Source organism: Carassius carassius, chromosome 22, assembly GCF_963082965.1.
Source record: "Carassius carassius chromosome 22, fCarCar2.1, whole genome shotgun sequence".
NCBI lineage: Eukaryota > Metazoa > Chordata > Actinopteri > Cypriniformes > Cyprinidae > Carassius > Carassius carassius.
In genome coordinates, this window is record NC_081776.1 from 24,860,109 (window position 1) to 24,875,928 (window position 15,820).

At 37.5% G+C, this 15,820-nt stretch overlaps 1 protein-coding gene across 1 annotated transcript; it reads right to left on the reverse strand.

Moving 5' to 3' along the window:
• Positions 1 to 1,168: 1,168 nt before the first annotated feature.
• LOC132099133 (uncharacterized) lies at positions 1,169 to 15,385 on the reverse strand. The gene is made up of 5 exons (XM_059505592.1): positions 15,306 to 15,385; positions 14,596 to 14,761; positions 2,613 to 2,854; positions 2,041 to 2,534; positions 1,169 to 1,967 (listed from the first exon to the last, which is right to left on the reverse strand). The coding sequence occupies exons 2-5, from the start codon at positions 14,759 to 14,761 to the stop codon at positions 1,325 to 1,327; spliced, it is 1,545 nt and encodes a 514-aa protein (XP_059361575.1). The 5' UTR covers positions 15,306 to 15,385; the 3' UTR covers positions 1,169 to 1,324.
• Between the last annotated feature and the right edge of the window lie 435 nt (positions 15,386 to 15,820).

Genomic DNA, 15,820 nt, shown 5'->3' on the forward strand with positions numbered 1-15,820 from the left:
AGCAAGTCCGGTAAATCTGTAAACAGCAGCGTACTTGATAAGATCAGTCAGCTCGCCTTGGCTACTGCAATTTTCCTCTCTGCATATTTACAATAAAAAGAAATAGGATATCAAATACCACTGCCTCCTTTCGTTTTCATTTAAGCATAATAACAGCTGCAGAAATGTACTTAGTTCAGGGATATGTGTATATATACAGCCATTACAATGAAACAAAATATTATATAGATTCGCCTTTTTTATTTTCATTTTAACATATAGATAAATTGAATACAGACCAAAGATAACCTGTTAGATTTACCCAAAACTAATTATATTTTGTTTAACCACTAAAGAGACATCAGAGCCAGCGGCACACATCAGAAGGTCTAGCCGAGGTGAGGCTGTTCTCGGCAGATAGATGATCACTGAGCTCCCGCTGATCGCGTCGAGCTCACCGTCTCTGACATCGGCGAAACACATTTTTAAATAGGCGCCATCTTTATAAATAAACTATAGATTTGAGTTTTAAACAACTACATTCTGGCCTGAAATACTTTTAAAATTACATTTCATGACACAATAACAGTAATATTTTGAAAATGTTGATCCGAATAAATGGTGGTTGAACTCAACCAATGCTGCGTGAACTCAACCAATCAGGATGTTTAGCGCCCAAGTCCCGCCCCCAAAAGTTCCGGAACTTTGAAAAAGTACCACCTCGCCAGCAGGGACTTTCTGAGGGGAATTTTTTTACCCGGAACTTTATTTAGTTCCTGGTTCCTGCGGTGGAAACACACCGAGTACCAGGCCAAAGTCCCTAGTTCCTGGGTAAAGTTCCTGCGGTGGAAACGGGGCAAAAATGATCAATACTCAGAGCTGAATTCTTAAATCACACCAAAAATGTATGTAAAAAAAACTAATGTTACAGGCTGACTAACTAATCCAACTTGCATGAAATTCATCGTCAATTGTCTAGCACGTGAAGAACATTTAGTTACCTATTAAATATCATTATATTGATTGAGATCTATTACTTTGTGTATATTATTTTTCAAAGAGCATATTATATGTTTGTTTATGGTTAAATAAAATGAATAAAATGTTTCTTCAAAGATGTGTTTTTTGTGTGTGTGTGGGATATGATTTGATTGATATGATTTATCAGATTTAATTTACCTGATCAAAAGACACTTCAAATGTAAAATGTTTTATTAAAATGAATACCACATATTGAAATAAGTACACACACATGTACATTGTATATATGTGTAGAGAGAGAGAGGACAATAGGAAAGAGTGGGTCCATGTTATATATACAAAATGCATACAAGAAAGATATTATTTATTGAGGAAGTGGAGTTTGGCATTTATTTTGCCTGCGCTGTTCTGCCAACCAGTCATCTAAAGATTTGCCATTTGAGGCATGCAAGCAAAATGTGGCGTTACCATATCGGCTGTGGCCAAACTCTTTAGTTTTGGGCTGCCCACATTTGCTGCACATGTTAAAAGTAACCCCTCGCACATACTTCCTCTTATAGACTCCACTTTCCCTCTCCAGGGCCCGCCGGCGCCTGTTCCTCTGTGTGTAACGGGACACAGGAGCAGCAGATGCTGGAGCAGGCGGAACTGGGCCTGCATTGAATCTTGAAGCACCAAAAGATGGAATAACCATTGATACAGTCATGTCTGGGTTAAGGACTAGTGTGCCTAACAATGACCCAGGTGCTGAAATGGGCTGCAAAACTCCTGATGCTGTTAGGGCAGGTGCGATAGCAGTGGGCTGTCGACCTGGTCGCAGAAGAGGAGCCTGCCATTCTCGATTTGTCGGAAGGATAAATTGATGTTTTGGGCCTGATGTCGATGAAGTTTCATCAATTTTTTCCCTTGACGGAGGAAGCTGCATATCAGCCACATCAATTAGTTCAGGTAGATTAAGTACCTGAGTGAGGACACTCATTTCCTGATTCTTCTGCCGCTGTTGAAACCTGAAAATAAATTACTTGTATATAAATTTGGAATTATTCAGTTAAATTGAAGCAAATAATTTGCCTAGCTTACCACTGAATGAGTGTCCTCTGATTTAGCTCAAACAGCTGGAGCGTTGTTTCATCCATCAACCTGCGACTGTTAAGCACCAGCTCTCGGTTGTGGAGGTAATCCGAGAGGATTTTAGACCACCTGGGGGTGCAAACTCCAGCCTTCTTGGTCGGCGACTTGTGTAAAGCACACAGCTTCATACAAATGGCCTCAACCAAGCGGATGGTGCTTTGCAACAGTGCTGGACTCCCAGGATGTCCAATCAGACACCGTTTCACACTCTCTACACCCGGTGTGACTCCGGACGGCTTGGGTGCCTTTAAGTTCCCATGTGTCAGCCGAGGCTGATAGTTTACCTGCTCTTTATCAATATGAGGGAGAGCGGTCCAGAGCTGGATGGCCTCTGTCACCTGCAGGTCAGTGAGGTAGGGAGCCTCACGAAGACCCACCAGGTAACCAGCCAGATCCTGGACCATGTCCCACCAAGCAATGTTATCAGGTCCAATGACTGCTCCCTAGTAAATGCAGATGAATGTTAATACATGTGGAATAAAACAAGATTTAAATATAAATAAGTCCTTTAAGAGTCTTACCTGAGCCTCATTGGAGAGACTGCTTCCAGTGTCAAATGGCTGTGACAGCACTGAAGGGGCAGGTGCAAGATGCTGTCCTTGTCCACCACCTTGTCCTTGACACCCTTCCTTAAACCCCTCATCTTGCAGGTCCTGGTCATCAACTTCCTCCACCAGCCTGTCTTCCTCCTCTGGTTTCTGAGGTACTGGAGTCAGATTTTTGCCAATCTGGCTGTAAAGGTACTCTATTCCCAGCAATTCACCTACAAGAATAAAGTGGAGAAAGAAAGTAGATTTTTAAAATATTTTGTCTAATACATTAAAAGCTACAGATAACTTAGATAACTCTGAGTGAACATTAACAAAAACAATATAATGATGGCTGTTGCATTTTACATGAATTTTAAGTATTAATAAGTACTATGATTAAATTTGGGGAGGGTGGATGAGGGTTTCTCCGATGATATCACTAGTATCATTTGTATGTTTAGACATAGGACCCAGAAACCATGACTATGCACACAATACACACATCATTGTTGACAGCAATATAGCTTATTATTATAAATTAGCGGATAACCAATGATTTTAACTAATCTGATCAGTAGTGACATGTTTTTTCTGCATTTACCATGGGAAAAGTTACAGGTTCACAGGTACTTAACAAAACATGTTATACAGGTGCTGGTCATATAATTAGAATATCATCAAAAAGTTGATTTCACTAATTTCATTAAAGGCCAAAATCTCAGAAAATTTGAATATTACTTAAGACCAATACTGCTCAGGTGTTATGAGAGCCCAGGTTGCTCTGATAGTGGCCTTCAGCTCTTCTGCATTGTTGGGTCTGGCATATATCGCATCTTCCTCTTCACAATACCCCATAGATTTTCTATGGGGTTAAGGTCAGGCGAGTTTGCTGCCCAATTAAGAACAGGGATACCATGGTCCTTGAACCAGGTACTGGTAGCTTTGGCACTCTGTGCAGGTGCCAAGTCCTGTTGGAAAATGAAATCTGCATCTCCATAAAGTTGGTCAGCAGCAGGAAGCATGAAGTGCTCTAAAACTTCCTGGTATACGGCTGTGTTGACCTTTGACCTCAGAAAACACAGTGTACCAACACCAGCAGATGACATGGCACCCCAAACCATCACGGACTGTGGAAACTTTACACTGGACCTCAAGAAACGTGGAAACCTCTCCTCTCTTTCTCCAGACCCTGGGACCCTGATTTCCAAAGGAAATGCAAAATTTACTTTCATCAGAGAACATAACTGTGGAATACTCGGCAGCAGTCCAGTCCTTTTTGTCTTTAGCCCAGACGAGAGGCTTCTGACGCTGTCTGTTGTTCAAGAGTGGCTTTACACAAGGAATGCGACAGCTGAACCCCATGTCTTGCATACGTCTATGCGTAGTGATTCTTGAAGCACTGACTCCAGCTGCAGTCCACTCTTTGTGGATCTCCCCCACATTTTTGAATGTTTTTTGTTTCACAGTCCTCTCCAGGGTGCAGTTATCCCTATTGCTTGTACACTTTTTTTCTACCACATCGTTTTCTTTTCTTCACCTCTCTATTAATGTGCTTGGACACAGAGCTCTGTGAACAGCCAGCCTCTTTTGCAATGATTTTTGTGTCTTACCCTCCTTGTGAAAGGTGTCAACGGTTGTCTTTTGGACAACTGTCAAGTCAGCAGTCTTCCCCATTATTGTGTAGCATACAGAACTAGACTGAGAGACCGTTTAAAAGGCCTTTGCAGGTGTTTTGAGTAAATTAGCTGATTAGAGTGTGGCACCAGGAGTCTTCAATATTGAACCTTTTCACAATATTCTAATTTTCTGATACTGAATTTAGGATTTTGGGACAGTTAAAAGAAATAAACATTTGAAATATATCAGTCTGTGTGTTATGAAACAATATAATATGCAAGTTTCACTTTTTGAATGTAATTAAACTTTTTGGTGATATTCTAATTATATGACCAGCACCTTTAAATGCTAGCTAGCTATATTGGCATGTTTTATTTTCCAAAAATACACAATGTATATGAACAAATAATAACCTATATTCAATAATGAAGTAAACCATAGCCTTACCTATTGCAAAGATGACAATAATAGCAGCCGGTGATTGATCAAAAGTAAGCCACAGAAGAAAAATGTGATTGGTCAAAAGTAAGCCACAGGAGAGAAATGGGATTGGTCAAAAGTAAGCCACAGGAGAGAAATGTGATTGGCTCATGTGGGCTTACTCTGGCTCAGTCGGTGGGAAGCAGTAGATGCAGTTGCCCTTCTACATGCCTGTCCAGCTCTCCTCGTATAATGGCCTGTTTCCAGGTATCTCCTCCAAGCTCTTGAAACTTTGCTGGAGACACACCTAACTTCCTTTTGATGCAACCTGACTGGGTTGCAGGTACTGCCTCATGCTACAGACATTGACAATGACCCTAACAAAACTAAAGACAAATCAGTCAGGGAAAATAAGGAGAGGACAATTATCTATGGCCACCACCCGAAAAATCATTCCCTTTTTGGGGGTTCTCTTGCTGTTGCCTCTTCAGTGCACCTTTTGTCACTTTCATTTGCACCACAACAGGTGAAACTGATTCTTATGCTTCCTAATTGGACAGATTGATATCTCTTAAGTTTAACTGACTTGGTGTTATACTGTGATTAGGGATGTCGATATTCAATCATTTCCATGATCGATCGTTGTTAAAATTAACAATCGATTAATCGTTAACCTTAATGCTGCTAAATACGTATATTGCAGCAGCACACAGTCACTGGTATGACAGGATGTGCAAAACCCACTCAAAAAAAAGAGAGATGCTTTCTCACCCAAATTAAATGGGGTTTGGTTTGAATAAAATGCTAGTAGCAGGATTATAAAATGAATAGATATCCATTTGAGAACATTTTCTTTGCTGACTGTGTTCCAGCATAGAGACTGGTCTTTAAATGGTTTTGTGGTGCTCGATGTCGTATTTTAATAAAACAATAGCAATGTTTTCAACTGACATTATGGCATTTTAAATAAAATTATCTCAAACGTAAGTGGCGTGTGTGGCTGTGCTGCGCAGTCAGAGAACCACTTCCACCAACACTGTTACGTTTAGATAGATAAAACACACTGTTGCTCACATCAAACATTTTTATGTGAGTATTATAAGCAGTACTTAGTTTGATCCTGCTGGATCCTTTTCCAAGAAAATATCAGATTTGTAATTTTTACGTCGCATGTAGGCCTATTTGTTTTTAAAAATCTGGCATACAGTGCATTATATCCTGACAGTGCATGTGTGCATGCATACGATACGGAGCCAGCGTGGGTTTGGCAGGATTTATTTGGAGGTTATTACTCACATCTCACATGGCACAAATCAAAATGTTTCCATATTTGCAATGTATTTGAATGTTAAACTTATTAATAATGTAAACTACTAGGCTTGACTTTACAATCTTTCGCAAACAGATGGAAAAGATCATCCTTTTCACATGATCAAAAACATCCTTGGCATAACAGCAGAGTGGATGTTCTAAAGTTCTATTTAAACTGACCAGTGTAACCTTTTATAAATCCATGGAGAAAATAGATCATAGCAATACAAAGATCAAACTACTTTCCATTAATTACTTAAAAACACTTACAGCAAGTTAAAAGTAGGGCTGGGTATCGATTCAGATGTTCCAGATCGATTCGATTTCGATTCACAAGCTCTCAAATCGATTCGATTTCGATTCTTGATTTGATTTTCTATACTCGATTCTCGATTCAACTCAATCAATATAGATTTATATTGCAATATAGATTTATATAATGCAAGATGAAAAATGTATGCTGGAAAAAGTCAGAACAGTCGCATTCCTTGATCAAACAGGATCAAGTTATTTCATTTTTAACATAAAATAATCATACAATTGTACAAAATTTGCTGTAACATTGATGCTACAAGCCTATGAACAATGTAGGACAAATAATACTGGCTTATTGGTGATAGTTCACCCAAAAATAAAAAAAATGTCATCATTTATATATGTATTATTCATTATGTATAATAATTTCTTCTGCTTAAAAAAAAAAAAAAAAAAAAAAAGATGTAAAATGAATTCACCTCTGCATTACAAATCACCCAAACAGCTTTGTTCTTTTCCACAACACTATCGTCGTCGTCTTTCGAAATCTAAAATGCTTCCATACCTCTGACTTTTTATGTGAAGGCGGCATCAACATCGACAAAGCACCCGAAACCGCCATTTTAAGCTCTGAATGAATGAATGACAAGTTCGCCTCTCACTCCTTGGTAACATCGTGTAAGGAAAATAAGAGGGTGACATCTAGTGTTGAAGACTAGTAATTAGATTAATGTTAATCTTGCGTTTAATGTTTGCGGAAATAAATATGAAAAAAAAATCGATTAGTGGCCTTTGAGAATCGATTTTGAATCGGCCACATTTTAAAAAACAATTAATCGAAAAATCTATTTTTTTTTTTTACCCAGCCCTAGTGTATCTCTCTATATATATATGCATCTATCTAAACGTACTATATAGCCTTTAATTGGTTAACTTAATTTAGTATCTCAATATTGTTTCTTAATCACCACATTTAAGAGGCACTATTAAGAGCATAAAACACATCAAAACTCTACAAAGCACAAGTGTATTAATTAGATGCATATGTGTTTTCTCTTTAAAAAAATTTTTTATCTAAACATTTGACTGCACATCACATTTTGACATTATCGGTACTGCTTGCAATCATACTGCAATAGACAAGTCTCTACAGAAGTGCTCACTCAAAAGAAAGCAAGAGCACCCTCAGCTGAAGCTGTAATAATAGCATATTGGTGAAACAGATTTGGTAAACGATCCAATGCATATTTGTGTTTGCGCTCTGGAGAGCGTCAAAGGTTTCTATTTTCAACATGTTTCTATAGCGTTGAGCATTGTAGGCAGACTGTTAATTTCTCTTATCTGAACTCCTTCCCAAATTTTTAACATAGAAATAAAAACAGTATGTATGAATACACAGGCATTCACGAGAGTATCACAATGCATGTGTATCTTCAGAAATCTGAAAGTGCACCGTGTATAAACGTATTGTCTTGTGGTGTCAATGAAATGAGTTATTGTTAAAATGAATTCCAAGCCATTTCATGTTGACATCAACATGAAACATTAGCAGTTTGCCCGCCCACTTGTCGGTCTTTTCGCATTGGTCCGAATGAAAATGAGACCAATCACCACAGATTAGCGTCATGCAAAGGAGGGGTTTGGAAAAATTTTTTGTTAAGTGAATCGTTTGGGGAGACTACATATCTGTATGCTGGAAGGTTAAGTCAGCTGGTATAGTTAGGGCTGGGAATCGATTCCAAAAAGAATCGATTCCGAGGCGTTGGGAATCGAGAGTTGATTCCAAAGATTGGAATCGATTCCATCAAGGTGAATCGACTCCTCATTCAGAGTATTTTTCAGTTCAACAAAGCTTATCTATGGGAGTTCTCTAACAGAAGGCTTCATCCGACAAAGGCTGCACACATTTAAATTCACGAAAATAAACAGAAAGAAAACGAGCCGGCACTTATCATTTGAATTTTAGGATGTAGCCTTTCGTTTCAGAAGCACAATTCACCTAAGACATAATTACAACAGTTGTGAGATAATTATTTTCTATTTTTTTTAAATATATATATATATATAAACGATTCAGAGGTTATTTTATGGTGAAACTGGCTTGTCCACAAATTTGAGCGCTGCATGAACGAATAGATCTTGACGTCACTGAGTGTCTTGATCTTATTACCATCTAAAATATTTTTTTTTTTAACATTTCTATCAGACAATGATAATTATAAATAATACGTCACGAGCATAGATCAGTGGACGAGAGCCATCTGATTGACAGAGCTCTATCAGTCATTAATGTTCTGGTTATTTTGTTTCAGTGCACGGTTTGTTAATGTGCAAAGTATACAAAGTAAACTTCATCATTCAGCTGAACTGTGCACAGTTATTTTAGACACTTCATGTCTTATTAATTCATGCGATAAACGCATGTCCCTGCTGAGCTGGGCTATGACTAATTTCACGGGTAAAGCTGAAAAAACTAAAATTTTCATATCGTCAATTTATTTTTATTCAGCTTCATATCCCGCTTAAATGATAAAAGTACTTGTGCTGTAAAAACTATTAAGACTGTGTCTGTTCCCCGAATAGTGAGGTCAAAATATAATGTAGGATCTAGAAAAAATCTTATCGTAATTAAACCAGAAAAATGTAAAGTAAATGAACAAAAACAATTTTTAAAGTTTGGGCTCATAAATATTAGATCACTCACACCCAAAGCAGTTATTGTAAATGAAATGATCACAGAAAATAGTTTTGATGTACTCTGCTTGACTGAAACCTGGCTAAAACCAAATGGTTATTTTGGTCTAAATGAGTCTACTCCACCAAACTACTGTTATAAGCATGAGCCCCGTCAGACTGGTCGTGGCGGAGGTGTTGCAACAATATATAGTGATATTCTCAATGTTACCCAGAAAACAGGATACAGGTTTAACTCTTTTGAAATACTTCTGCTAAATGTTACACTGTCAGACATGCAAAAGAAGTCTAATGTATCTCTTGCTCTGGCTACTGTGTATAGACCACCAGGGCCGTATACAGAATTCCTAAAAGAATTTGCAGATTTCCTCTCAGACCTTCTAGTTACAGTTGATAAGGCGCTAATCATGGGAGATTTTAATATTCACGTTGATAATGCAAATGATACATTAGGACTTGCGTTTACTGACCTAATAAACTCCTTTGGAGTCAAGCAAAATGTCACCGGGCCCACTCATCGTTTTAATCATACACTAGATTTAATTATATCGCATGGAATCGATCTTACTGCTATAGATATTGTACCCCAATGTGATGATATTACAGACCATTTCCTTGTATCGTGCATGCTGCGTATAACTGATATTAACTATATGTCTCAGCGATACCGTCTGGGCAGAACTATTGTTCCAGCCACCAAAGACAGATTCGCAAATAACCTGCCTGATCTATCTCAACTGCTATTTGTACCCAAAAATATACACATGAATTAGACGAAATTACTGACAACATGGGCACTATTTTCTCTACATGAGAAGCTGTTGCCCCCATCAAATTGAAAAAGGTTAGAGAAAAACTTACTGTGCCATGGTATAACAGTAATACTCACTCTCTCAAGAAAGTAACTCGTAGTCTTGAACGCAAATGGAGAAAAACTAACTTGGAAGTTTTTAGAATTGCATGGAAAAACAGTATGTCCAGCTATAGACAGGCTCTAAAAACTGCTAGGGCAGAGCATATCCACAAACTCATTGAAAATAACCAAAACAATCCAAGGTTTTTATTTAGCACAGTGGCTAAATTAACAAATTTTAGCAGACGCCACCTGATTCAAATATTCCACCAACGTTAAATAGTAATGACTTTATGAATTTCTTCACTGATAAAATAGATAACATTAGAAATACAATAGCGAATGTAGATTCTACAGCGTCTAACACTTCAGTTTCATCCATCGCACCCAAAGATAAACTGCAGTGCTTTACAAATATAGGACAGGAAGAGCTAAATAAACTTATCACTGTATCTAAACCAACAACATGTTTATTAGATCCTGTACCCACTAAATTACTAAAAGAGCTGTTACCTGTAGCCGAAGAACCGCTTCTCAATATCATTAACTCGTCGTTATCTTTAGGTCACGTCCCAAAACCATTCAAGCTGGCGGTTATCAAGCCTCTTATTAAGAAACCAAAACTAGATCCTAGTGTACTGGCAAATTATAGGCCTATTTCAAATCTTCCATTTATGTCTAAAATTTTAGAAAAAGTTGTGTCTGCTCAATTGAGCACCTTCCTTCATAAAAATGATCTGTATGAAGAATTTCAGTCAGGTTTTAGGCCCCACCATAGCACAGAAACTGCACTTGTTAAAATTACAAATGACCTGCTTCTTGCGTCAGATCAAGGCTGCATCTCATTTCTAGTCTTACTTGATCTTAGTGCTGCGTTCGACACCATAGATCATGACATATTCATAGATCGATTACAAAACTATACAGGTATTCAAGGGCAGGCTCTAAGATGGTTTAGATCCTACCTGTCCGATCGCTACCATTTTGTTTACTTAAATGGGGTGTCATCTCATTTATCATCAGTAAAATATGGAGTGCCACAAGGATCCGTCCTAGGTCCCCTTCTATTTTCAATATACATGTTGCCCCTTGGTAATATTATTAGAAAATACGGAATTAGCTTCCACTGTTATGCTGATGATACTCAGCTATATATTTCAACGAGACCAGATGAAACTTCCCAATTATCTAAGCTAACAGAGTGTGTTAAAAATGTAAAAGATTGGATGACAAATAATTTTCTCCAATTAAATTCGGATAAGACAGAGATATTAATTATTGGACCAAAAAAGACCACACAGAATCTTGTAGATTACAATCTGCAACTAGACGGATGTACTGTTACTTCCTCTACAGTCAGAAATCTGGGTGTTATATTGGACAGCAATTTGTCTTTTGAAAATCATATTTCCAATGTTACAAAAACCGCATTCTTCCATCTTAGAAACATTGCCAAGCTACGAAACATGTTATCTGTTTCTGATGCAGAAAAGCTAGTTCATGCTTTCATGACCTCTAGACTGGACTATTGTAATGGACTTCTAGGTGGTTGTCCTGCTTCGTCAATAAACAAGCTACAGGTAGTCCAAAATGCAGCAGCTAGAGTCCTTACCAGGTCAAGAAAATATGATCATATTACCCCAATTTTACAGTCTCTGCACTGGCTACCTATTAAGTTCCGTATCAGTTACAAATTATCATTACTTACCTATAAGGCCCTAAATGGTTTAGCTCCTGCGTACCTAACTAGCCTTCTACCACGCTACAACCCATCACGCACTCTAAGGTCACAAAACGCTGGACTTTTGGTAGTTCCTAGGATAGCAAAGTCCACTAAAGGAGGTAGAGCTTTTTCACATTTGGCTCTCAAACTCTGGAATAGCCTTCCTGATAATGTTCGGGGTTCAGACACACTCTCTCTGTTTAAATCTAGATTAAAAACGCATCTCTTTCGCCAAGCATTCGAATAATGTATCTCTTAAATTGTGAGTGTAGTTGCATCTGCATTTTTATTCTTTAGCTTGGGTTAAACTAATTTTACTTTGTTGGATCAGCAGCTATGCTAATGATGTCTCTATTTTGTTTCTATGTTTTGCCACGGGATTTACATCCCGTGGTAACTAGGATTTACACAAGCTCCAGTCTGGATCCAGAACACCTGAGAAGAGATGATGCTGACCCTCAGAGGACCCCAGATGATGCTAACCTTGAATCAACAAACAGAACTAACAAATATTGCTACATGTGTGACTGCATCATATAATTACTATTAATTAATAATATTGATAGTTCATCATCTAGCTGACTACGTCTTGTATTATTATTATTATTTTTCTAAAATCCTGTGAAACGTGCACAAACTACTAGCTACTACTAAATATTGTAGAAACATAATTTTCAGTAAAGTTGCTTTGTAACAATTTGTATTGTAAAAAGCGCTATACAAATAAACTTGAATTGAATTGAATATTATAGGAAGGAAACATTATACGACCTATCCTGCAGTCATCATGGTGAGATTAGGTTCCTTTTAATCTATAAAAAAAAAAAGAAAGAAAAAAAAAAAAAGAATCGAAAACAATAGTGAGGAATCGATTCTTGGAATCGATTCCAGGACCAGAAATTGGAATCAATTCCAAAAATTGTGGAATCGAACAGACCTAGGTATAGTGGTCTGCTGATATCTCCATGTGGTCCCAGTTTGGTATTACAGCTTGACTTGACATAAATTGTGAATTATGAAAATGGAAAACATCATCATTCCCCTTCTCAAATGTCTGGAAGTTGGATGGTGATGATATGTTTTAGGGATGTAACGAGTCACTCAACTCATGATTCAATCCGATTCACAATTTTGATTTCACGATTCGATTCACAATTTTAACAAACTAAGATTTAAGACAAATTATAAATAAAATGTCCTTTAATGCTGCACGTTTCTTTGTGAAATTGAAATATAACACTAATAATAATGACAAAATGTTCATTTTGGGATGGAGTAACCTTTTAACAACTGTCTTTGGTAACAACAGTATGTGAGGGTGTACTCACACTAGCCAGTTTGAACCGTGCCCGAGTGCGTTTGACCACCAAAGCGCGGTTCGTTTGACTAGTGTGAGTGCTCCGTACCGTGCCCGGGCGCGGCTCGATTGGCCGGCCCTGGCCCGCTTGGAAGAGGTGGGCCAGAGCACGGTTCAGTTGAACTCGGGCGCGGTTCGCATGCAGTGTGAGCGCTAACCGTGCTGGAGCACGGAACAGGACGCGTGGCGTCACGGTTTTGCGACGCTCCAAAAGTGCAGCTGCAAAGTCCTTGCTGCACTTCAGCTGGTACCTTGCAAACCTTCTCATACGAGCAGCACGATTAAGGTACGTGAAAATTTTCGCGCCACTAAGGCGACACATCTGTTTAACAACAGGCTGTGAGAGGGCTGTGGACCAAACGACACAAAATTATCCACAAAGAAAACAGAGCGATGGACTCCATTGTGTTCAGAGAGCGCTGCTCTTCCTGTTTATCCCGAAACCGTCGCGCACCATAATGACGTAAGCGTGCTCCGGCACGAATGCTGAAACCCTATGTGAGTGCAGGCCAGAGGGGGAGTGGGGACAATCATACTCGGGCCCGGTTCATGGCAACCGTGCCTAGTGTGAGTACACCCTGAGAAAGTTTTTTGTTAAATTGTGTAAGTTTCGTGATTTTAATTTAATAGGAAAACTTTCTGATTAATAAAACTACATTTTACAATTAAAACCGTGTCTGGAAAAATTAAAACCAGAAAGAAATTAATTTGGGAAAAAATTAAACTGATTTCACAGGGCCCTAGATATAATCATATGAGTTGATTAAATACATGATCAAGTGGCTGAGATCGAGCTATATTGTTTATTATTTTATCTGGCAGATATATCAGTGCCACTTGATTATTAAAAACTGCAAAAGAAAAGTCACTTTGGTCCCTTACTGTTGTTTCCAAGCAAAAGGAAAAATATATCAATGTCTGCTTCAGCCAAAATAGAAGTTAAATATTAAAGTTTAAAAATACTTGCATATTGGATATTGTCAAAATCCAATATTGTGCATCCCTACAATATTTGCCTTGCATGTGGATTTAAGATGTGCTTCTACATTTTTTGCTTGTTCTCCTAAAATTTTCAGTAAGGGAGTAAAGTGCTCCTTGTAAAAAAAGGTAGTCTGGAGCCCTGATGTTAGTATGACAATATTTTGCTCGTAAGTGTTTTTGAGGCTTTGGACATATTGCTAGCTTCTATGCATCGCACAAAACATTGAAGAACATAAAACAGCATTAACTGACACACTGAAGCATTTATAGACATGTTTTCAGTCTGTCTGGAAACTAAAGTTGTGTTTACAAGACCGGTTTGGTACAAAGCATTTCTGAGAAAGAAAAACATCTTGTAGATGAGAATGTAAAGTTGATAAGTCACGTATAAAGATTAGCTTTTTATTATTTTATATATTATATATATATTTATATTTTATATATTATATATATTAGTTGCACATTTAAGTGAAATGAATGAATTTAAGCATGTTCAGTTTAGAAGCAGATTTTGGGTTTAATGTTCCACAAAATACATATTTTTAGCTTAGTCTACTTTTGTATTATTTTTTTCTAATTTTGTGTGTCTTAACAGTCGGATCTTCTCATGTGATCTCAACCAGCTCCACGTCTAATAAAACAGCTTTAAATCACAACAATCTTATATGACGTACATACTTCAAAAATTTCATTCATTTCTGTAGAGCTGGACATTTTAATAAGAATCAAATGAGTGGGTTTAGCTTTGAGAATAAAAACCAACCTGTTTGTTCCTCAGTATCTTCATGTTTGAATGTTTCTTCAATCTTAATTTCTTCACTCTCTTCTTTAATAAACACCATTTCTATTTGTTCTTCAGTATCTTCTTGTTTTACTTTGAAAGTGTCTTCGATCTGCATTTCTTCACTCTCCTCTTTAATGAACGCCATCTTTAAAATAGTAAGTTTAAGATGAGAATAATTAACAGAAAACAAAATAAATTCAAACTAAATCCCTAGCTCAGTCAAGTGGACTTAAATCACCAGATTAAAGAAAAACAATAAACACCAGCAGTATCAATGAATAAAATAACACAAGTTATACATAAACGCCATTTAGGCGTTTAAATTATTAATATACTTGGTAAATTCAATGATTTGTAGATTAAACCGTTTTGATCGGCATGTGACGTCAGAGCGCGGCGAATCAAGCGCTTCGAATCACTGAATCATTTTCCGAAAAATTTGATTCAATACGGATTTTCGACTCTAAACTCCGTTTCTCTCACCACTGCTCTACAGTGGCCGAACTCATGTTTATGATACACTGAATCACGATACAGGGAGCGAAGTGAGACGCACCTTTTATAATTAATGTTAGATAAAGGTTTACAATGTTGAATTTCATTATACATAGTTTGTAAAAACTACAAACTTGCCCGAACGGGTTGTATGGAATTAAACATTTTAGTTGCCTAAAACACAAAACACAAACCTTTTCTTCAGCCGAATCTCAGACGCAGGAGCGCGGCGCAGCCTTATGACGTCACATCGCGAAACCAAAATAAAAGTCCCGTTCACACACTTGTGTCTGAAATGACAAAAGTGCAAAAATAAAATTAAATCGATTAAGAATTACTAGTGGAAGAGTATTAGACTAAAAACAAAAGGAAACCGGCTAAATGGTAATGTTTGGGTGAAGAGACCATTTAATACCAGATATAGATTAAAATGGAAATTGCAACACAAATGTGTCAAAAAGAGTGCATAAACTCATATAAAGCAGATGTGAGTTATTGTGTTTATATTAAGTGGACATAATAAAATCATACAACAAATACCGTTAGGTACAGTGCACAGCATAAAAGAGCAGATGGATGATCACTAATACAATTTCTGAAACGTTTTTTTTCTTTAATACAGAGTATTAAAGGTGCTCTTAGTGATGTCACACATTTTTAGTGCACGGATGAGGAGGAGGGAGGGTCTAGCTAGCCTCCGTTTTGTTCG

Bases quoted from the DNA above. Each gene is read 5' to 3' on its own strand.
- LOC132099133 (XM_059505592.1), bottom strand. From the start codon at position 14,761: ATGGCGTTCATTAAAGAGGAGAGTGAAGAAATGCAGATCGAAGACACT. The intron at 2,855-14,595 runs GTTGGTTTTTAT...TTATTCTTGTAG, and splicing joins AGATACTGAGGAACAAACAG to GTGAATTGCTGGGAATAGAG. The intron at 2,535-2,612 runs GTAAGACTCTTA...TGCATTTACTAG, and splicing joins GTCTCTCCAATGAGGCTCAG to GGAGCAGTCATTGGACCTGA.